The 24350-nt window shown below is 38.3% G+C and overlaps 1 protein-coding gene across 1 annotated transcript in view; it reads left to right on the forward strand.

The window, feature by feature from the left end:
- The window catches only part of Adgrg4 (adhesion G protein-coupled receptor G4), a 133644-nt gene that overhangs the window by 99632 nt on the left and 9662 nt on the right, over nucleotides 1–24350 (forward strand). Inside the window, 2 exon segments of the mRNA XM_010642650.1 lie at nucleotides 6223–6390; nucleotides 8049–8110. Coding sequence (XP_010640952.1) covers nucleotides 6223–6390; nucleotides 8049–8110 — 230 coding nt within the window.

Raw genomic sequence — 24350 nt, forward strand, 5'->3', positions numbered from 1 at the left:
TATATATATTTGGTGCATATATGTTAATAACTGTTACCTCTTCCTGTAGATTGTTCCCTTAACCAATATATAGTGACCTTCATCACGTCTCATGATCAATTTTGGCTTGAAGTCCACTATGTCTGGATATAAAATAGCTACACCTGCTTTTTCTATCTGGTTTCTCTTAAATGCAGTATTGCTTTCCATCCTTTGATTTATAGTCTATGAGATGCTTTTTGGGTAAATGTATTTATTTTATACAGCATACCACTGCATTTTGTTTCTTGATTGAATATGCCAGTCTTTTTTGATTGGGAAATGGAAATCATGCACATTGAGTTTTATTACTGATAGGTATTACCTATTCATATAATTGCCTTATTTTTACTTTCTTATTTTTTCCTCATTGAGTTTATTGGTACTTTTTAGGTATACAGTATGGTTACATTCATTATTGGGATCTTATACCTTGGTTCTTATTTCTTCCCCATACCCCTGTTCTCGCATCACCCACTTCACCCTTCCCTATTTACAAAGACTTGGTTTCCATTTTTTCCTTTTATCATATTTTTTCTTTTCCCTTATTTTCTTTCCCAGACATTCCCACTTCCCCTACTCCTTTAGCACTTTTCTTCCTATTTCACATGATCAGTTATACAATTTGAACCTTATTTGCACTTTTAGATTTTCACACCAGAGAAACTATTCAGTATTTACACATGTGTGTCCTACTATTATACTTAAGAGTATGGCCTCAATTTGCATGCATCTTCTTATAAATGACTCTAGTTCTCATTTTTTATGGCTGAGTAGTACTCCATTTTATAGAAAAACCACATCTTCTTTATCCAGTCTCCAGTTGATGGTCATTTGGGTTGTTACCAAGTTTTATCTATTACAAACTCTGCTGCTATAAACATGGGTGTGCATATAACACTGTGGTATGATACTTTTAATGGTTCTGGAAAGATCCCCACAGAGGGGTATCTGGGTCAAATGGAATCTCTTATCCTAGTTATTTGAAGTATCTCCACATTGATTTCCACAGTGGTTACACCAGTCTGCACCCCACCACAAATGGAGTAGGGGTTTCCTTTTCCCCACAACCCACCAGCATTTGTTATTGGTTGATTTCTTTTTTGTTTGTATTTTTCATTGAGTTTATTGGTACATTTTAGGTATGCATTACAGTTACATTAATCATTGGGACCTTGTACCTTTACATGACCAATCTTGGTTCTCATTTTTTGTGGGTAACACTGCCCTCCCTTCAACCCCTCCACCCTTCCATATTTACAAAGACTTTGTTTCCATTTTATCATTTTCTCATATTTTTCTTTTCCCTTATTTCCTTTTCCCAACCATTCCCATTTCCCCTATACCTTTAGCCCTTTTCTTCCTATTTCACATGATCAGTAATACAATTTGGATCTTATTTACACTTTTAGTTTTTCACACCAGAGAAACTATTCAGTATTTACATATGTATGTCTTATGTATTTCACTTAAGAGTATAGCCTCAATATGCATGCGTTTTCCTACGAATGAATCTAGTTTATCATTCTTTATGGCTAAGTAGTACTCCATTTTGTAGAAAAACCTCATCTTCTTTATTCAGACTCCAGTTGGTGGCCATTTGGGCTGTTTCCAAGTTTTAGCTATTACAAACTGTGCAACTATAAACATGGGTGAGCATATATCTCTGTTGTATGATTCTTTTAATTCTTTTGGAAAGATAAACAGCAGAGGGTTAGCTGGGTCAAATGGAACCTCTAATTCTAGTTGTTTGAGGTATTTCCATATTGATTTCCACAGCGGTTGCACCAGTCTGAACTCCCACCAACAATGGAGAAGGGTTTCTTTCTCCCCAAAATACTGCCAACCCTTGTTATTAGTTGATTTCTTGATAGCAGCCATTCTTTCTGGGGTGAGGTGGAATCTCAGTGTTGTTTTCATCTTCATCCCTCAAATGACCAGTGATGTTGAACATATTTTTATATATTTATTTGCTGCTTTTACTTCTTTGAGAAATGTCTGTTCATTTTGGATGCTCATTTTTGAGTTGGGTCTATATTTGGGGGGCCTAATTTTTTTGAGTTCTTTATATAGTCTAGATAATAGTCATTTGTCTGAGGAGCAGCTGGTAAATATTTTTCCCACATTGTCAGTTGTCTCTTAGCTCTGTTGGTGGTTTCTCTTGCAGTGCAGAAGGTTTTTAATAAGATGAGATCCCAGTTGTTGATTCTATCTGCTAGTTCCCGTGCTACTGCGGATTTGTTCATAAGTCTTTTCGTATGGCAATGTCTTCCAGAGTTCTGCCTAATTTATCTTCTAGCAAGTTTAGTGTTTCTGTTTTAATATTTAGATCTTCAATCAGCTTGGGTTTTTGTTTAGTGCATGGTGAAAGATAAGGGTCTAGTTTTAATCTTTGGCAGGTTGAAATCCAGTTTTTCCAACATAGTTTATTAAAGAGACTATCTTTCCTCCAGTGAGGATGGTTGGCTCTTTTGTCAAAGATGAGGTAGCTGAGTACATCTGGAGTTATTTCTGTATCTTCCAATCTATTCCACTGAACCTTGGGTCTTTTTTTTTTGCCAGTACCATGCTGTTTTTATCATACTGGCTTTACAGTATAAAGTTGGAGATTTTGATACCCCCTGTCATGTCTCAGTTGCCTAGAATTACTTTTGCTATTCTAGGTCTCTTCCAGTTCCAAATGAAGTTTTGGATTTTTTTCTCTAGTTCTGTTAAATATACTATTGGAGTTTCAATCTGGATTGCACTTAATCTGTATAGCAGTTTTGGTAGTATAGCCATTTTAAATATGTTGATCCTTCCTACCCAGAAGCAAGGGATGTCTTTCCATTTTCTTATATCCTCTTTGATCACTTTGTTCAGAGGGCTGTAATTTTCAGTGTAGAATTCTTTTGCTTCCTTCATTAAATTGATTCCTAGATGCTTCATTTTTTGGATGCTATTGTGAAAGGAATTGTTTCCCTAATTTCTCTCAGTGAATCTGTCATTTGTGCACAAGAAGGCTATTGATTTTTGGGTGTTGACTTTGTATCCAGCTACTCTGCTGGAAGTTTCAATTAAGTCTAGAAGTCTTTTGGCAGAGTTTTTTGGGTCTTCTATGTAGAGTATCGTATCCTCAGCAAATACTGACAGTTTAACTTCTTCCCTTCCTATCTTTATTGCTTTAATTTCTTTCTCTTGTCTAATTCCTGTGGCTAATGTTTGTTAATTTTTTTCTTTATCATTCCAATTTTAGTATACGTGCTGCCAAAGCCAGCACTTGCCTTTCTTTCTCTTTTGATTCCCTGTCTTTCCCTTCTGCTTAACTGCTCACCTTAACTGGTTTTATTCATTCTCTTAGATCTTTAGTCATTGTTAATTTCATTGTTTCTTTCTAGGGTATCCTTGAGAATTTTTTGGAATGCTGGTTGGGTAGTCATGAATTTCTTTTGTGGTCTTTATCATGAAAATATCTTATTTTCCCATCAATTTTAACAGATAGTTTTGTAGAATATGTTTTCTTGGATTTGTTTTTTAGGGCTTGAGACACTTCACTCCAGGCCCCCCTTGCCTTTGAGTTTTGTGTTGAAAATTGTGCTGCAATTCTAATGGGTTTTCCATTATAAGCAATCCATTTCTTTTATCTAACCACTTTTAAGATTCTGTTTTTGTGTTAAACTTTTGGTATTTTGACTATGATGTATTGTGGGGTGGTTCTTTTCTGATTGTGGCTATTTAGTTTTTTTATGCCTCACTTATCTATATGTTAAATTCTTTTATTTGGAAAGGTTTTTTTCTAATTACTTCAGCAAACAGGTATTTTAAACCATTTGTGCTATCTTCTGATTTTTCACTAATACCAATTAATCTTAGATTAGTCCTCTTTGCATCATCTAGGACCATTTGAATACATTTTTCATGTTCTCTTAGTTTGAAGGTATCACTTGTTAATTTGTCATTGAACATAGCCCTGTCTTCTAGTTGTTTTTACATTGGCCAATTGTGCTGCCTAAACTTTCAGTAGAATTTTTAATCTCCTGAATTTCTATTTAGAGTCCTTTTTATGGCTCTATTTTCTTTGTGGATCATGCATGTTTTGCATAGTTTTGCTTACCTCTTTTATCTTCTTATTAGTGTTATATTTAGACTCACTGATGATTTTGTTTACCTGGCCTAATATCTTATCATTTATATGTTCTGTAAGCTTATCATCTGCCTTATTGAACTGTTTCGTTATCTTTCCTGCTATCATTTCAAATAATACAGGTGTGAGGCTTTTGGCTTCCTCCCTTTCAATGCTCCATGGGTCAGCTTTGGGGCAGTTGGGAGTTTCTAGAGGAACTTTGTTGGCTTGTCTTCTGAAGTTTCTATTTTTGTTTGTTTGTTTTGTGTTGAAGCTTGTGAATTTATTGTAGTGCAAAGTTGTGTTTCTAGGGTGGAGACATCTTTAGTTAATGTGTACTTTTCAGTGATGTTCTCTGGGCATGGCTAATTGCTGGCCTTTGCTTCTGTTCTTGTATCCAACCCCATCCTTTTATTACTTCAAAAGGGAAGTTCCACTGTGCTGGGCTCAGTACCCTTTTCTCCAAGCATGGGATATAGTATTGTTAATGACCTCAAGGAATTCTAGATATTTGGGTCTCAAGAAAACCAATTAATACCAACAGCTATGTCCCTTTGGCTATAATAATAAAAGCATCATCAATTATAGCATTGAATATAAATGAACATTGACAAATCCTAAAGGCTGACAAAGTACCACTCCTGTCCACAAAAGAGATCTATTACAGTATGAAGAACAAGACAAACCAAATATTAACTTATAGTAAACACCTAAGTGGAACAACTTTACCTCTACTAACAATAAGATAATATTCAAAAGCAATAGCATAAACTATTTATCTAAAGATATATAAATCTTAATAGTTATACTAGTAAAAGTGGAGAGTATAGGGAACTGAAGAAGGGAAAAAGCAAAATTTGGACAGTTAATTGATGGGGTATGCAAATGAGGAGAGAAAAGTATGATACAGGGTCCTATTGAGGAGTAGAAGATAATGCTAGAGAATTAATGATAGAGAATTGTCACTGGAAATAATAAATAGAAAATAAGAAAAAAAACAAACAACAAAAACAGATGATAAAAGAAAAATGAGAAAGAAAAAATATTGGAAGAGGAAAAATACAAAAGGCAAAAAACAAATTTAAGTGGATGAAAACCTCAAACTCCAAAAAAAGCTAATGAAACAAAAATAAAAATAATAAAAAATAGAAAACTGATAAAAAGATTTAGTTAAAGAATTTCTGTTATTGAACAAGTGGTTTTGTTCCATGATATGCAGTCTTGAGATCCAGCCAGGCATGCTTTTCTATACCTAGCTTTGAGGCCTAGAGGTCTTTGAGATGCCCCCATGGCAATAGAGGTCCCTCTGTATGTTTTACTCAGATTGTGGTAACCGTTCAAGCCAAGATGTCTCCTTGCTCCCTTCGGAAAATGGATGGGGAACATGATCACTCCCCTGTTTTCTGCTGAATGTAGGCCTCAAGGTAGTGGCTTGAGTGGGCTGTTCAACTTAGTGTAGACAGTCATGAGGTCTAGTTGCTCCCTTCTCTCCCTAGGTGTTGTTCTCGATTAGGATCAAGTTGGTTGGTTAGTTTTTCCCTCTGCTGCTCCTTGCCAGTGGCTGGTATACTTTCTGGATAGCCCTTCTGGTGGCCCTTTCTGCGAAACGGATGATGTAGTAAACTCTAATGTTGCCTCTTAACACTGGTGCTTCCCTTGAGAAGGTCTCCAATGCAGGCAAACTGATGTTCTATGTATCAAACAGTTCATGCATCCAATTCAGGCACTTTAACTCAGTTTCAATACAAAGCTCAGTCTGTTTCCTTTAGGGAAGGCAGTGTTTCAACTCCAAGAGTCTGTAAGTAGCACCAAGGTTCCCTTCTTTATGCTGGGTATATCAGTAACATGCTGGTCTTTATACTGGAGTGAAAGCAGGTATGCTTGGGAAGGGCATTAGCTATTCCTGGACCGCATATGACAGGGCAACCTTACCTCTCATGGCGTCACAGAAGCTGACTCCCAGAATGAAGTAACACTGCACATTGGGCTTGATATTTTTAACAAGATTTTTGAAATGTAATTTAAATATCATAAAGTTCACTCATTTTAAGTAAAGAATTTGATGAGTTTTGAATTTGTAACATTTTTCGATGTCATTTCAGATGGGAGCAGCAGATGTGGGATAAATGTAGGGTATAAACAAGAGCAACTGAAAAAGAACTTTGAGCACAAATTGTTGACACCATCCCTCGGGTCAACTGCAACTAGCTCAACTTTCAAATCTTTAAGCTCTATACAAGGCACTCCTTCAGAAATAAGCTTCTCAAATGGTGAGAAAAATATTGTGTTGCCTACATTTACAATCCAGAGATACTGAATTAATGTGAACAATACCTCCCTCTCAATATCAAATGCACTTGTGTACACACAAACATGCCCACGCTTACATACACACCCAGGCTCATTCTTCTGTGAGCTGTTATGCATTATCTTTGGTTGGCTTTCTTTGTTTTAAAATTTTGTGGTGTTTTATTTGTAAATTGTTCTTACTTTATTAGTGTATATTTATGATACATAACAGTGACGTTGCTTTTGGTAAACTGGTACATTTATATAAAATATCTTCACTATTTTTGATTCCTTCATTCCTCTTTCCCTTTCTTAAAGGCCAGAGTCAACTGCAGGTCCCCTTTGGTAGCCTCACTGTAGCCATTCCCTTACTGTGTTGATGATAGGACTGCCTCATCCACATGCATTTTTTTTTCTATTGTGTTGACTCCCAAACACATTTCTTTTTTTTTTTTCTTTTTTTGGAACTGAAACAATCTCCAAACAGCATGATGGGTTAAAAATTACCAAACTTAGAGTCAAAGGGCTTTGGCTTAAGTCCCAGCTTTATCACTAACTCTGTGATCTCAGGCACCCCGCTGCCCTACTTAGAGCTACATTCTATCTTTAATATAAGAGGGCTAGCATGGATACTTTCCAAATGCCTGGCAACTTCAAGCCTGTGAGAGGCAAAACTATCTTTCCAGTTAAGGCTGTTTGATTAGTGTAAGGAATTACTGAGTCTCCATATTTCCATATGGGGATGTTAGTAATATACATGGAAAAAAACCTTTCCCTGGCCACAACCATCTATCGGGTAGGCTGACTAATTTGTGGATATGTTCTAGTGCTTATATGAAGGCACTGGGGAGCCATGGCATACAATAGGCCTAGGTTGTGAAAGCTCCTTAGTAGATAGTAGTTGGAGATTATTTGGAAGTACCATTTTTGTAAAAGGTTTAATTCATATTGGTTTGTTTACTATCCCTGGCATATACCATTTTCCTGGCAAGCACACAGACCAAATATGCATATATTTTCCTAGAGAAGCAATAGCAAATATATGTCAAAGATTTTAATGTTGTAACAGGCAGTAGATCTTGGGGAGCCAGTAGGACTGGTGCTAGTCTCAAAGGTCTTGTGGGTTGTAGCCATAACTCAGCCAGTGGAACAAGTAGCCACAGTTCCTAAAACTGAAATCTGGATGCTACCATCAAATGTGTGGCATGCAGAAACCAGGTTCCACTAACACAGAGTGAAACATAATGCCCTTTGTACCTTCAGGCACTCTCAACCTGGAGAAACAACCAAACTGACAGTATAAGAATAGCAGATCTATGGGGGATATTAGATATGTTTGTTCCTCTTCCTGAGCGTCTCCAAGGTTTGGCCATGAATATCCTCCCCTAGATTAAGATTAAGGTCAATAACACTGCCTTCTATTCACAATGCAGGAAAAACATACAAACTTGTTGCTTAAGCAGTGCTGTCAGAATGAATTAATTCACCTCAGATTTATATTAAGCTATGCAAAGGAAGCAGCGCAACCTTTACTTCCTTTCTAATTATTCATTCCATCATTTGACACAATTTTCTTATGCTTCCAGTACGTGTAAAGTTCTTAATGCCCCAGCTGAAAATGATTTTTTCTTTAATGCAGATGACTTTGATGAAGATCCCTACTGTTTATCTTCCTTGAGTTGCAAAGTTGTACCTAATTGTGTAAGAAGGATATTACCTGCAGAAATCAAAATGAATTCCATTCAACAAGAATTTTTTTTCAATCAATCTCAACAGAGATACCAGCCTCCCTCCACCCCTGGATTGGAGAAAATGTTGAATTTCTGAAACAACCTGCTCCAACCTCATTTTCTAAATATTGTTTTAGAAGAAAAAAAATGAGATAATATTTAGTGAATAATAAAATCAAAATAATCCTCCTATTCACTGTTACAGTTTCTTTTTTTTTAGATAAGATCAGAACCTATAGTTATGCTACCCTAGGGGAGAAAGCTCTATACATGGAGATTTTGTTTATGGTGTACACATCTTAGAAGAAAAAAAAAAAAGACCAAGGACCTTACTGCCTTGTCCTAGGAGTCAAACAATTACAAGTGGCCAAAGTCTCGGGATCTCCACCATCCTGACACCTACAGGAGAAGTAAGTAGGAAGAGCCGCAAGGCTATATTTTTTGGGAAAAAAATTTGTCCTGTTTTCCTGTCATAACAAAGTTCCCCAGATCCCCATTATTCAAGTCATACTTTTGATTGAAGCCCTTTATTAAAATGTAAACATGTTTTCTGAAAAGAGTGGCTCATCAATCCCCAGATACACTTGAATGCCTTGGTGGGGACTAATTTCTCAGCTGAGACAGTCCCTCAGGAACAGCAAGGGAGTTTCTGAGGAATGTATCAGAATAGGAACTCTCTGGAACTGGTGGAAAGAAGGATAGGTCAGGGTAAGCAGGACAGTAAAGGAATAGGGGTGAGAAGGATCACTCAAAGGCAAGAGAGTGAGCAAAGATGAATTTGGCCCACTCTGCCGTCTGTGCCTAAACATATCACATTGTCATAATCTCATTCCAAATATTACTGCTAAGTTTTCTCAGCCTAGCATGCTGCTAATATTTGGCCTTGTATATAAATGAGTAAAGAAAGAAGATTCTGGAAGGAAAAAGAAAAAAAAAAGAATCCGGAAGGACACACAGTAACTAATACCAGCGATTGCCTTCAAAAAGGGGAATTGGATATCTGGCAATAAGCTAGAGAGAGAGAGAGATTTACTTTTCATTCTATGCTTCTTTGCAACTTTTGAAACTTGTACTGAGAGAATGTATTACCTCTTCCAGCAATAAATTAATGAAGACATAAATAAAGTTAATCTGGCCCTTCCAGTGTAAAAGAAAAACGGGTTTCAACACCGTAAGTCAAGTTCCCTATTACCCTTGTGAATGTGTATGATGGGACTATGGAGACAGCAGAGCTGGGTTCACTTCCTAGAAGTATGATCTTGAGAAGTAACAATAGTCATACATTCATCAAGTAACTAAATGAAGCTCACAGGAGATGGGATCTTAATGTTTTCTAGCACAGTAAAAGACAGCACATCTTAACTTCTTCCTTTCTACTCCTCACCTCTTAGCCCCATGTCTACTCTGTTAAAGGTACCACAAAATTTAATGCTGGAGCTGGTGTCAGTCCCTGTTATAAAATTAAACAGACTGGAGCTGGTGTCAGTCTCTGTTATAAGGTTCTTAGGACCCTCTTGTCCTGTATTAGACATTTACCCATTACTGAGACAAAAATACCCAAGCCCTACAACATAGAGGAGAAATTTATTTTGGCTCAGAGTTTCAGAGGGTTCAGTCCATGGTCAACTGGCTCCACCCACCATGATCAACTCCACGGCAAAAAAGTGAGCAAAGAAGATGAATTTGTCCAGTTCTTAGGCCACCTACCACAGTGTGCTAGAAGGATATGGTGGAGCAAAGCTCAAGCCATGGCAATTGGGAAGCAAAGAAAGAAGGATCTAGAGATAAGCATATAACCTCCAGGTCAGGGCCCTAGTAACCCACCCCTCCAACCAGATCCCACCACCTAACAGCACATGAATTCACCAATGGATTAATACACCGATAAGTATAGCACCCTCATGATCCAATCATCTTCCAGAAGCCCTACCTCAAAACACATGAGACTTTTGGGGGAAATTTTAGATTCACAACATAACATTTTACCCCTAACCCTCTAAAAGGTTCTTGCCCATCTGATTATGAAAAATGCATTTAGTTTATCTCAAAGTCTTGCCAATGTTCTAACAGTTCTAGCATTGATGAGAAGTCCAAGTCCAAAGTCTCCTCTGAGACTCAAGGCAAGCTCTTGGCAGTGAGCCCCTGTAATGATCAAATGAAAGGCCAGCACTTGCAACATACAATGGCACAAGGTAAACATTTCTATTCTGAAAGGGTGGGTGGAATAGGGGGATTGAAAAGAATCAGACTAAAGCAAAGCAAAAACCCAGCAGTGCAAAATTTAAATCCTGTAACTTCGTGTCTACATCCAAAGCAGGCTGTGGTGACATGTGAGTGCCAAAGGGCTTGGACATCTGTGTCTCTGTGGCCTTGCTGGTTGCAGCCCATTACAGCCTCTCTTGAGCTGATTCTGTGCTGCCTGTAGCTTTCAACAACATAGGTTCAACTTTAGCTTCCTGGGGTCTCCATTGCAGCTTTGTTTTCATACTTACAGCTTCACGTATTTTCCTTTCTTAGGCTCCTGCAAGGTCTGTCACCCTGTCACTCAAAATTGCCTGACTTCATAGGTTTTTTTCTAAAATGTTCATGGAAGCCTCCACAACCCCATAAATCTTGCATTCTGTACTCATCCAGAAACACGACTATGTGGATGATGCCAAAGTGTGTCACCTTTTTGGGGGACATGTTATGGCTAGATCATAATATGTCTCTTCTATGAGCTCATTTAATATTTTTTAAAGTAGGTAGGACTTTAATTCCTATAATATTTGCTATCAGAGTTAATATGCTTTCCTATGAAATTTTATCCTTTGTAAATCCCACATCCATTGTAACTCACATATTTCCGATGTAATTTTTTGTAGGGGAAGGTGTGTGTGTGTGTGTGTGTGTGTGTGTGTGTGTGTGTGTGAAGGGACTAAAATAAATGATGGCCAAAGTGTCTTGAATGTTACGTGTCTTTGAACTGACACCACTAAGTCAACATCACTTTTAAAAGGTTTAAGAATCAGACTTGCTTGTAATTAGCAAATCTACAAATATGCCTTCTGCAAATGGCTTGATGTGGGGGAATAATTTTGGCTGTTACAGTGCTCGCGACTTCACTTTCAACAAGTAGTAGGACCCTGAATATTCTGCTGCTGCTAGAGTGATGCATGTACAGCCTGTCTCTAATGACCTGACATGCTGTCATGAACAAAAACATTATTTTATAGAAAAATTCATGATTCTTGTCATAACTCCTCCTGTTAATTAGTAAAACATGAGATTTCTTCAAATTAAATGACAGTTTGAAATTTCAGGGAGAGCAGAGATTAAATACCTTTAGGATATCCTTTGGTTTGTTCTTCCTGGTCCCACAAAATGGTTGACACTTTTGTGAGGACAGACCCAAGTAATTATGGAGAAGCAACCCTAATATATTTGGACTGTTTTCAATCAACAATTAACACCCAGGTATTCATTAAACTTTCACATGAAGGAAAAGATATAGACAACAGACGCATCTTGTAGTCTTCTACCTCCAGCAGCTTTACTGTTTACCTGAATTGACCAGGTACACACACCGAAATAGTGAATGATGAAGGCAAAAATATAGAGGAAGGTAATGGCTTCTTGAGCAGGACTTAGGCAGGGAGTGTGGTATTCCAGGTGGAAACAGTGAGAGCATGGAAAGCAGCTTGGATAAGGCAGAACTCCATTTCTCAATACCACAGGTAAATTTTTTTTTTTTTTTTGTACCGGGGATTGAACTTAGGTCCTTGCAAGGCAGGCCACCAAACTGCTGAGCTAAATCCCTGGCCCAATTTTTTTTAAATTAAGCATTGCTCAACAAATTTACAAAACCTGCTGGCGCTTTAGGGCTCAAACTCTGGCTTTTCATTCTCTGATGGTCCTTTGGCAAGCCAGCCCAAACTGAATGGTACTCAACTCTCTCTAAAGCAGTTCAGAGGCTTCGAATCTTCAAAGTTTCATCAGAAATACCAAAGGTGACAGTGATCACGCGTGATGACCCACTTCCCCTCCACCCAGCGATATGGAAAGTTGGAGAGGGTGAAAAGATCAGAGGAAGTATGGCTTGTATCTTCGTATCTCAGGCCTGTGGTTGATTGGTATACTGCTGGTCTTAGCCTTCAAACATTCAAGGGACACAAGGAGTTTGAAGGAATGGAAGAAAGTCCTTGGTTGATTAGGCAACACAAGTGAACAGGGATGAAATTCATACTTGTAACACCTGGCACTTCAGAGGCACTCCATATTTGTCACATGGATACCAGAGTATGAATGGGCAAATGAACAGTCGAAAATTATGAGGTGAGAGAGTAGAACAAGGTTTTAAATGACTAGAGGTCGCCTAGCAGGGAACTTCTCATAAGCATACCACTCCTGGGAAAAAATAAATAGTAATGTTATCGCTATCTCAAAAAGCAGTACTTCTCCAAGTATGAAGGCTATTGGAATTTTTTTACAGATTCTGGGGGTTTGGGGTCTGTGACAGTTTGTGAGGTAGGGACACATGACATTTAATACTCTCTTTGCTGCTGTGTTTCAATGAGGGGGCACAAGGTGGAAATACTAATTATTTTCCCTAATTCCTGCCAAATCCTGTCAATGGGCAGATTATCTTTCCCTCTCTTTAGCTGGGATTGTAAGGACACTCACTTTTCAGTGTCTTCTCAGGAATTTTCACAAGAAAGCAGATGTTGTACTGGGAAACTGCTTGCCAAATGCTATTCATAAGCAAAAGTCATAAACTAAAAATTATTCTAAAGAAGCAATTTCTGCTTATATCAAGAAATGTGTGGGCAATTTAAGTACCAAGCAGAATATTGGTATAGATAAAAGCAATTTGTAATTAAACAGGACAGTTAGATCGGCTTTAGAATGAAACAATTAGCTTATGTCTATAATATTTAGATAACATAAAGTTTCAGCTAATATGACTCAATGTCCAATAAATAATTATAGTACATACATTGATGCGTTTTGCCATTTAAAAAGTTTTGACCATCTGATAAGCAATTGAGCAAGATGGGCTTAAAAGTCTCCTTAGCTTGATGAATTTCTAGACAGATTTCTTCCCTATAATAGGCCCCTGACCTCTTCTTTCTTAGAGCATTTGGTTTAGAACACTTGGAATTGTTAATTCTGTCTCTGCTTTTTAAAGATGTAAATCATTCCCTAGTCTCTAACCAGTGTTACAACTGAGAAATGTCTTTCTGAAGAACTTAGGAGCCATCCCTTTGAAATATAATTATCAAGGGCTGTGGATGTAGCTCAGTGTTTCCACTGCCTGCCTTCCAAGCACAAGGAACTGAATTTGATCTCCCATACCAAAAAAAAAAAAAAGCAACAACAACAACAAAAAAAACATGTGCCCCTGTTTCCCAGTCTCTGTAAGAAGATGAGAGTCTATTTTCTTCAAGTACAAATTAGCAAACTCTGATGGCCCAAAACACTGACAACCTCCCCCACAACTTCCTCCAATGAGTTTACTCTAACTTACCTGGCACTTAAAATCTTGCCCCACATTTTACTATATTTCAACAGAGTGGAGTTCAAGCTCTCTCCCATACTGCAATACTTTTCACCCCATTAGAGTAGTCTGGAATAGTCTTATCTATACATAAAAAGTAATATATATGTGTACATGAAAACAATGGCCAAATTTTCCAAATCCAGTGTTTCGTATCTTAGTGTTGAGTAAACTTATGTTTCCAATTAACATGTAAGCTTCCTGAGGGCAAGAACCTTGTCTGCCTTGCTTACTGGTGTACCTTGGTGTCTAGCACATTTCAGCCAAAGTTCTTTGGTTGCCATAAAAAGAAACCAAATATCTTTGAACAAATCACATTGTTAGCTCCAGTTAACTAAGAAAGGGGACTAATTAAGCAAAAAAGGGTCCAAGGAAAAGGACTAAAGTAATTTACAGAAAGATTGAAGAATGAAGATTTTAAAAAGCTAGAGGTCTTCTCATAGGGAAACATCCCATAAAGGCACCACTCCTGGGAAGAATAAACAGCAATCTCTTCGATCCTCATCTTACTATCTTAAGAGCCAAAGTCCAATAAAAGACTAACCCCAATCAGCTGAGTTTGTATTGTATACTGCATTATGCAGTGAGAGAAGGGAGTTTGCAGAAAAAACCCTTCAGGGAGCTCTCTGGTTTTGGTGGTGGGTTGGAGAAAAGTTTTGATTTACCCCCACCCCAAGAATACCCACAGAATGGGAGAAGTCATTCTATAAGAAATTAGGGTGGTGCCAGGAATGAATGAGAAGTTAGAAATTTAAAAACCCACCTTATGTGTACCAATACTATTACTACTACTACTACTACTACTACCCCCCCACAATTTAGGTCTGAATATATTTTCTTCGAATGAATGGCTAATTCAGTAGCAGACTTCTGTGAGGGCGTAGTAGCACTTAGAAGAGGAGGTTTCTCCCCCACATTCCCATTTTAGTCACATATTCATTTGGATTTTTTTTAAGGCTAAGGTGAATCAGGAAGTGTTGAGAGAGCAACATGAGAGTTTGCGATAAGCATCCCAGATGACAGATGAGTGCTATTAGAAAAGGTGACTTTTGAGTTCTTAGGTACACAGATTAGCCTCACTCTAAAGACAACCAATATATGAAAATGTGTCTATTTCTTCCTTGCCACATCTCTCCAGTTGCGTTTACAACTGATGACATTTTTTAAGATGCTCCACTAGACAGCTTTGTAAGAGTTCCCTCAAATATCTGACAATGCATGTTAATCTCCACTTCTAGAACCCTTCAGCTTTGATTAAGGAGGACTCCTTTGTCTGATAAGGAAACCTAGGAGGCATGCTGCTTGCATTCTTCATCTTACTGTGCTAATGGCATGATATTCGCAAAGTGGGACAGAAAGGAGGTGGCCTTCATGGCACTACATTCACAGACACTGATGTGGTATATTTAAAAAAGACCAAAAGAAATCAATAACAACCAGTAACTTCAAATACTGAAAAAATATCTAAATGCATGAGAAAAGTACAGATGTTTCCTTAGCATATGCGTCCCTATGCAAATCAATACATAAATTAAACAAAAAAGTTAGGACTGGCAAATTCTCAAGTTTCCAAGATTCACTTGTATTAGCCTAGTGTTCATCACAGAAACAAAGTAGAGAATTTTGGTTTATATTCCATCATTTAGATGTGAAGAAAGGCAAGATTGAAGGATGTGCTACATTAATAGGGCAAAGCACTCATATAAGGAGATAAGCTAGATAGATTGTTAGATGAGCGAATAGGTAGTTTTCACCTTCAAAATGTTAGCTAGCTCATCCATCATGCTCAGTTGATTGTGGGCAGCAATGGGACCAGAAATGGGAATGAATCTGAGTTGCAGTGAATCTTGATGAAGGCCTAGTTCAAGCAAGAACATTTTTTTCTGGGAATCCTTAGCCCACAGATTCCCAAGGAAATGGAAAACTTGAGGCAGTTGCGGGGGAAAATAAAGACCTAGACCTAGGCTACAGTGAATCTGTAGATACTGGCCATTTCAGGAGGAGAGACATAATGATATACATTATGTGGACCACACTTTCGCAGCAGGCATCATCTAGGCCTTTAGTGAACCTAACAAAGCAGGTTAAGGACCTGAGGCTGGAGAAATATTTCCTCATATTGGGGCTGGTGATTATGCAGCTACTCAGGAGTGGAAAAGGATCCTTCTCTTCTTTCTGCTTCCTTTAAATCTAAGTTCAAAAATGTGAGTAGGTAAAAGTTTCACTGAGGTTTGGTATTCTTTGAATATGTTAGATAACCAAATAAAACATGCTGATCATCACACCAGTCCTATACGAAACACACAGACGAGGAACAATGCTGTAAAAGCCACAGTTCTGTCCAGAAGAAACTAGGACTAGCATTTGAGTGATAAAACATCTACACCTAAAACAATTTGCCTAAAGCAAGGTGTTAGCTCTTCCAGCTGTGTAGTAGAGCTCTTTAGGGTTATCAAGCAGTAGCTACTTAATTACTAGTCCAATTCCACAGATATTTATTGAGCACTGAAGAACTGAACCAAACAGACTTAGTTCCTAGAATTGTCTGGGAAGACAGACAAATGCGCAGTAACAGTATAGTGTGCAATACTCTCATATTCTGCTATTGGAAGTTTCTATTTATACACCTAGAAGATCACTGGGTATTGCTATTTTGAAAACTGTTCTGCAGTTTCTTATAAACTTAAACATACCCCATGATCCAGCAATTCCACTCATGGCCTCATGGCTTACGTACTCTAGAGAAACAGAAAGATGTGTCCACAAAAATATGTGTGCACAAATGTTCATTCATAACAGCCATAAAGCGAAACAACCCAAATGTCCATCAACAGGTAAAGGGATTGTGGGACATTTATGCAGTGGAATATTACTTTTCTGTGAAAATAGAATGCACTATGGATATACACAGCAATATGAACAAACAAGGCAGACATTTGTTGTATAACTTCATTTATTTAAAAAGGAAAAAGTAACTGATGATTATATAAGACAACAGTGGTGATTTCTGAAGGAAAATTATGTACTAGAAAGGTACAAGAGGGATAGCTGAATAGATGCTGATTACACAAGTATATAACATACAGAAGTTCACCCAGTTGCACACTTAAAATAGTGTGCTTAATCTCAGTAGCATGAGAACTTGCACAAAGAATCAACAAGTGGGATCTCATTGTATTAAAAAATTTTTGTAGTATAAGAAAAATCACCAACAGAGCTAAGAGACAACCTACAATGTGGGAAAAATGTTTGCCAGCTACTCCTCGACAAAGGACTTCTATCTAGAATATATAAAGAACTCAAAAAAATCAGCCTCCCCCAAATACAAAGACCCAATTCATAAATGGGCACCTGAAATGAGTAGATATTTCTCAGACAAATAAGTAAAAGCAGCAAATAGATATATGAAAACATGTTCCACATCACTGGTCATTAGAGAGATGCAAATGAGAACAGCACTGAGATTCCACCTCACCCCAGAGAATGGCTGCTATCAGAAATCAACCAACCATATTAGTACCTAAGATCCTAATGATATAATAGACAATGTGAAATAGGAAGAAAGGGGCTAAAGGTGTAGGGAAAGTGGGAAGGGTAGGGGAGAGGTAATAAGGGAAAAGAAAAAATATGAGAAAATGAAAAAATGGAAATAAAATGTTTGCAAAAGGGGAGGGAGGAGGGGTGAAGGGAGGACAGGGACAAGGGGAAAAATGAGAACCAAGACCTGTCATGTAAAGGTACAAGAACCCAATGATGAATGTAACTGTATTGTTTGCTTTGAATGAATGAATAAGCTTAATGGAAAAAAATAAAATAGCATGTTTTACGTACTTTATGCACATGTCTCTTGACTGAAAAGTAAAAGGAAACTACAGTTTTGAGAACACTTTAGCACACAAACAAGGAGTGATAAAGAGATATGGCAAAAGTTTAAATAAAAATAAACTTATTACAGTAAAAGACACATTGCTAAGAATGATAGGATAAGTGTGTTCAAAGTGAGAGTGAGTATTTTGATTTCTTTTTTTTTTGTACCCTGGATCGAACTTGGGCCCTTTGCACGGGAGGTGTCGGAACCACTGAGCTAAATCCCCGGATCTAGTATTTTGACAAGAGACTAATGGCAATCTGTCTTTTACTGTACTAGATTTTTTTTTGTTTAGTTTTGTTTGTTTGAGACAGGGTCTCACTATGTAGTTGAGAATGACCTGGAACTCACTATGTAGCCCAGGCTGGTCTTGAACTTACAGCGATCCTCCTGCCTCAGCTTCCTGAGTGCTAGGATTACAGGCATGCGCCACCACGTCCGGCTACTGTAATAGATTTTTAGATGTAAACATTAGCTAGATTTTCTGATCCCCTCTCATTGATCAAAACTTTACTACAGTTTCTGTCAAGTGAAAACAGTGGAGTATGTCCTCATCCACCTTTTTCGCTAGATTTGACACCATGTGCTGCTTCCCGGCCCTTCCCTAACATCAAAATGACTACGGAAGGCAAATGCTTGCAATTGATTCAGAACATTGAGGCAGCCAAATTGGTGCCACTATAGACACGAGAGAGGACTCCAGAACTGCTGCAGAAAGAGGCAAGAATGAGGGGATCCCTGTGGTAGAAGCAAGGGGGAGGATCTTCAGGAGGATTCATGGCCACACGTCTTTCACCATAATAAAAAATTTTAAAACGAATCATTTACAGTATTTTTTATTATACTGCTTAGTTCGGAAATCTCTTTTCTTGAATTTGAGCCCAGCACAAGGGTACAAAGATCTGTGGGCAAGGTCATTCACTACAACCCTGAAATAGTGAGAATTAGAAATAAGCTAAAGATCCTTCAATATGAATGGTTAAGAGGGCCAGGGATTTAGCTCAGTGGTGCCACTGCCTGCCTCACAAGTGCAAGGCCCCAAGTTCCATCCCTGGTACCAGAAAAAAAAAAAAAGATGGTTAAATAAGCATAAGTTCAGCATAGTACGGGATAATACACAACTAATAGAAAGAAAGAGTTGCAGCAATATGATTAATAATTCAAAGACATCTACTATATATTTTCTGCTAAAACCAATTTGCATGATAGTACACGGCAAGATAAAGTATAGTATAGATAAAACAAGACTTGCACACGTATGTGCATGAAAATACATATCTATCTATTTACCAAAAATGTCTATAAGGACATACACCTCATTGTTAATAATGGGTTGGCTCTGGCGAGAGGGATGGGTGATACGGTCACTTTTTTGTTTTATATACTTTTATACTGTCTTAATGCTTACAACAGGAGTACATAATTTTTCGAATTTACAAGTTTAAACGTTATAAATTTTAAAATGTTAAAAGTTTAATAATAAGAATATATACAGTGGGATGAGTATCCCTGCATTATAACAGTAGAAGTGATCAAAGTGAATTTGTTGAGGAAGATAATAAATTCAGTCTGGGACATATGCTTTTAACCCCCCCCCATACTGGAGATGGAGCTTGGGACCTTGCTCTTGCGATGCAGGTGGTGGAACCACTGAGCTAAATCACTGGCCCGTGGTACACATGCTTTTGAGATGCCCATGGGACACTCGGGTAGAGACATCTAGAGGAGAGTTATCTATGTAAATCTGGAGCATAAAGAGCAATTAGGTATAAGAACATAGATTTGGGAAATACGAATGGCAATCTGAGCCACCGTAGGAGTGAAGGAGATGGCGACCGGAAGTATGAAGAGGAAGAATAAAAAGAAGTAGGCCTCGAATTAAGGAACACTGAAGAGCCAGGGCGGGTGGATCACCCTGTAAAGGAGACCCTGAAAGAAAGGGCAGCAGGTTGGAAAGAAAACAAGGAGTGTCAGGCGCCATGTATACCAAGGGAACTGGACAATGTCTCAACAGTGACAAGTGCTGCTGAGAATGTAAGTACTCTAAGGAGAAAAATGAATCTTCCGGACTTGGTGACAAGGAAACTTTGGTGAGACCCAGGAGATTGAGTAGTGAGGACAGAGGGGGAACACATGGAGCCCTGTTAATAAATTTAGTTATAAGCTTCAAGAGCTGGTGGAGAGGAGGTCATCAAGTTGGAGCTACTCAGGAGGCAGAAGGATTGCAAGTTGGCCAACCTGGGCAACATAGTGAGACCATATCTCATACCAAAAAGTAAAACCGTCTCTGGCCGGGGATTTAACTCAGTGGTTCCACCACCTACCTCGCAAACACAAGGACCTGAGTTCGATCCCTGGTACCAAAAACAAACAAACAAACAAACAAACAAATAAATAAATAAATAAATAAATAAATCTGTCTTGGGTTGTAGCTCAGTGGTAAAGCACTTTCCTAGCATGTGAGAAACCCTGAGTTCAGTCCCTAGTACTACAAACAAAGAAATGAAAAGCAATATTCGTATCAGACAGACTTAAACAATTTTACATGTTTCTAACAAGTACTTAGAGATGTAGATACTGGACGACTGAAAGGGATAGAGTTTAACCCACAGAGCAAAGAAGGAGGGATGGGATCCCCAGCACAGACGGAAGGATTCCTCTTTGACAGAATTTGGGGTAGCCCATCTGAACGGGAAGAAAGGAGGCAAGAGTGGGCGTGGATGCAGGAGAACTTATAAATTTGGTAGCAGGGGTTTCTGGGAGCACGGGTTTGCTCACTTCTGTTTTCTTTGTGAATTCAGAGGTGAAATAGCCTGCTCATAGTGAGCGGAGAGGGATGAGATGCTGCTGAGGAGAATCGGAGACGGCCTGAGTGGGGAAGCACAATCTGTTGGTCTCCTTAAAGATCCACTTTAGGCCACAGACCGTGGTCTGGACAATTTAGGGAGATGGGGTTCATCATCTGGGGGTGAGGGCAGAGGTGGAACATCTACACTTTGCCAAAATGGGGAGGGGAATGGGACTAAGAAAAGAAACAAGCTGTGTTATGTGCAAGTACCTACTCCCTCAGATGAATGTGCATGTCATGGCCTGCAAATGTGTATTAATAAAAATAAAACTGTAAAGAAGCCCCAACTGACTGGGTTAATTGACTCACATCGCCAGTCCTGGTGGGTGCCCCAGCTGAAGTACTTGGGCTAATTCCATCAGCAGAAGCTCCCCAGCACCTCGGGGGAATGGGGACCCTCACAGGGACACTTCATCATTCTAGTCACGGCTCAGAGTCAGCTCCCGATTTGCACTCTCACCTGCAATTCTTTTCTAAATTGGAATGCACCTCATTGCAGCATTATTTATGGTGGCAAGGAGTCGCGGGCAATCTGACATCCATCACCATGAGAGTGCAGAGGGGAAGGGCGCTGGTCACACATTCTCGAGTAGGTTGGAGCAGTTGGAAGGAAGGGACTGGTTCTACATCGAGCAACATGGATAGATTTTTAAAATAGGGATAGGTTAAAAAATAGCGACTATAAGAAATAGAATAAAATATGTGAATATATTAACAATATATGATCTACAGAATTTAAAGAGGCACATGCGCAACATAATGCACATTTTCTAAAAATGCGGACAAACGAAACTATTGTAATTAAGCAGAAAAGGCTGGTTCCTAATCAGAGAGGAAAGAGGGAACTAAGTGAAGTGTGGGGATGACAGGGAATAAATAAGTTAAACAAGATACCAAAGATGATAAATGTGCCATGAGCTGAGTTTGATTAATTCAACCCTCTGTACCCAAGGCACTAACTAAATAAAGGAACAAATAAATGAATCAAAATACTTCCCAAACTTCTTGCAGAATTTTTTTGCAAGCAACATCTTTATCTTTAAGCCAGAATAATAAGCTTACACAGGATCACTACTGGAGGAGAATGTGCAGGTCATTTAGGGCTACCCTGTACCTCGTCACTGACTTTTTCCAGCTTTATCAAGGTATAATCGACAAATAAAAAGGATGCACATGTAAAGTGTACGACATGATGTTTTGATATAAGTATACATTGCGTCATTGTCCACCACAATCGAGCCAATTAACACATTTGTTGCCTCACAGACACCTTGCCCTGTGGCCAGAATATGTAAGATCTGTTCTTACATACTTTCATCCTATTTCATGCAAATAATACAGTAGTATTAACTGTAGTCACTACACTCTACGATAGCTCCTCAGAACCATTCAAGCTGTAACTGACAGTTTGTATCCTTTGGCCAACATATGCACCCTTTTTCTACCCTCAGACCCTGGCAACCACTGCTCTACTCTCTATTTCCACTGTTTTTACGAAACCAACTTTTTAAAGATTCCATATGCATGAGGTCATATAGTATTTGTATTTCCGTGTTTGGCTTATTTCACTTAATGTAATATTCTCTAGGCTCACCCATGTTGTCACACATGACCTGAATGTCTCCTTTTTAAGGCTGCATAGCATTCCATTGTGCACTTACACTACGATTTTCTTATCCATCCATTCGTCAATGGATACTATGGTTGTTTCCATGTCCTGGGTATGGTAAACACTGCAGCTAAAACAAGAAGTGCAGATGTTTCTCTGATTTCACTTCCTTTGGATATCTACCTGGGGATAGAATTGTTGGATCGTGTGGGAGCTCTATTTCTGATCTTTATCTTACCACTTACTTTATAAATGACTTGATTTTATAATGACTTTTTTATAAATGGCTTTATTTTATAAATGACTTGGCCCAGGCTGGGAATTTAGCTCAGTGTGCCACTGCCTGCCTTGCAAGCACAAGGTCTTGAGTTTAATCCCCAGTACTATAAATAAATAAATAAATAGGTCAAAGTCTCATGTTTAGCTGCAATCCTTAGATTAGGTCCAAATCACCTGAGAGTCTACTACTCTTTTTCCCTATGTCCCTTTAGGACAATTCTCATGGGTTTTGTAGTTGTTATTTTGTTTTTCCTGTTTGCTTCTTAAATGAAACAAAGTCCATTTTATGGTTTATGTGCCCTTGATAACTTTTTTTAAAATATAGAAATCAATCTAGGAAAACAATGGGCTGCCATGCCCTGACTTCGCAAGGAAAGAGTAGGTAAAGACAGTAAAGCTTGCCTTAGGCCAATGGTTCTTTATTTTTATATTTTATTTTTATTAATGAATAAATTGATTATTTTTAGTTTATGGGGTACAGTGTGATAAATCAACACATATATAGTATATAATGATGAATCAGGTTAGTTAACATTAAAATTTTTTGATCAGCACATAATAATTGTACATATGTATGGAGTACAGGAGGGCAAGGTTTCATAACAATTTTTCAAAAGCCTACAACAAAATTTTGAATGCTAAAATTTTTGGCAGCAAACTGGAAAGGATTTTAAAAGTTCACTAAACAAGCCAGTCATAAAAATCATTATAATAATATTCTAACAGTGTTTCACAGAGCCCAGGAAAGCAATGTTATTTGTCAACATACCTCAGCCTTCGGCTATAGTTTGTGTAGAACAATTCCTTGCCCTAACCGCATGTACTTATATAAGTGAAGAGCCAGTCTTTCTATGCATCTGTGCGACATTGTTCTTTGATATTCATTTGGTGCCTTTTAAAACCTTGAAATTTTAATAGCTTTATTGAGGTATGATTGGTATATGAAGAACTGCACATATTTAACTCATGTAATGTGATGAGTTTAAACCTAATTAGACACCTGCGATACCATTATCATAATCAAGGTACGAGATATACCCAATGTCTCTCTGGTTTCCTTCTGTCCCCTAATTTTTGTGGCAAGTACATGTAACATAAGATGCACCCTCTTAACAATTTTTAAAGGGCACAATACCATATTGGTAACTCTAGATACTAAATTATACAGCAGATCTCTATAATTTATCTATCTAGCATAACTGGCACTGCATGTACATTGAACAACATCTCTCCATGGCCCCCTCCCCTGCCTCCTGGCAACTTGTTTGATGTCACTTCACTCCTCTTCCCCTTTACAACAACTGGAGCTCTACACTATATTGCATCACCTGCTTAACTCAGTGTTGGGGTCTCTTTGTTAGTCCCCATCACAATGCTTGGTATGTTTGGTTGTAACAACACATTGCTTTCTTGGCTTACAGAGAGTTCCAAGCACATTGCTGTGAATCACTGCAGGAGGATGAAGCTATTAAGAGCATGGGCCTCACTTGGAAACAGCCCATTTGCCCATCAGTTGGAAACTGGATAAAGAGGATGTGGTTTTTCTATAAAATGAAATACTACTCAGCCATAAAGAATGAGAAATTAGATTCATTCGTAGGAAAATGGATACATATTGAGGATATACTCCTAAGTGAAATAAATAAGTCACACATGTGCAAATATCGAATAGTTTCTCTGGTGTGAAAAACTATAATAGTACATAAGATCCTAATGATATAATTGACAATGTGAAATAGGAAGAAAAGGACTAAAGGTGTAGGGAAAGTGGGAAGGGTAGGGGAAAGGTAATAAGGGAAAGAAAAAAAACATGAGAAAATGAAAAAATGGAAATAAAGTGCTTATAAACGGGGAGGGGAGGTGGAGAGGGGGTGAAGGGAGGGCATGGACAAGGGAAAAAAATGAGAACCAAGACCTGTCATGTAAAGGTACAGAATCCCAATAATGAATGTAACTGTACTGTATACCTAAAATGTACCAATAAACTCAATTTTTTAAAAAAGAGCATGGGCCCTGGGGGCCAGGGATTTAGCTCAGTGGTTCTGGCTCCTGCCTCACAAGTGCAAGGACC

The sequence above is a fragment of the Fukomys damarensis genome, unplaced genomic scaffold, assembly GCF_012274545.1.
Source record: "Fukomys damarensis isolate Sample0158 unplaced genomic scaffold, DMR_v1.0_HiC HiC_scaffold_39, whole genome shotgun sequence".
In the NCBI taxonomy this organism is placed as follows: Eukaryota; Metazoa; Chordata; class Mammalia; order Rodentia; family Bathyergidae; genus Fukomys; species Fukomys damarensis.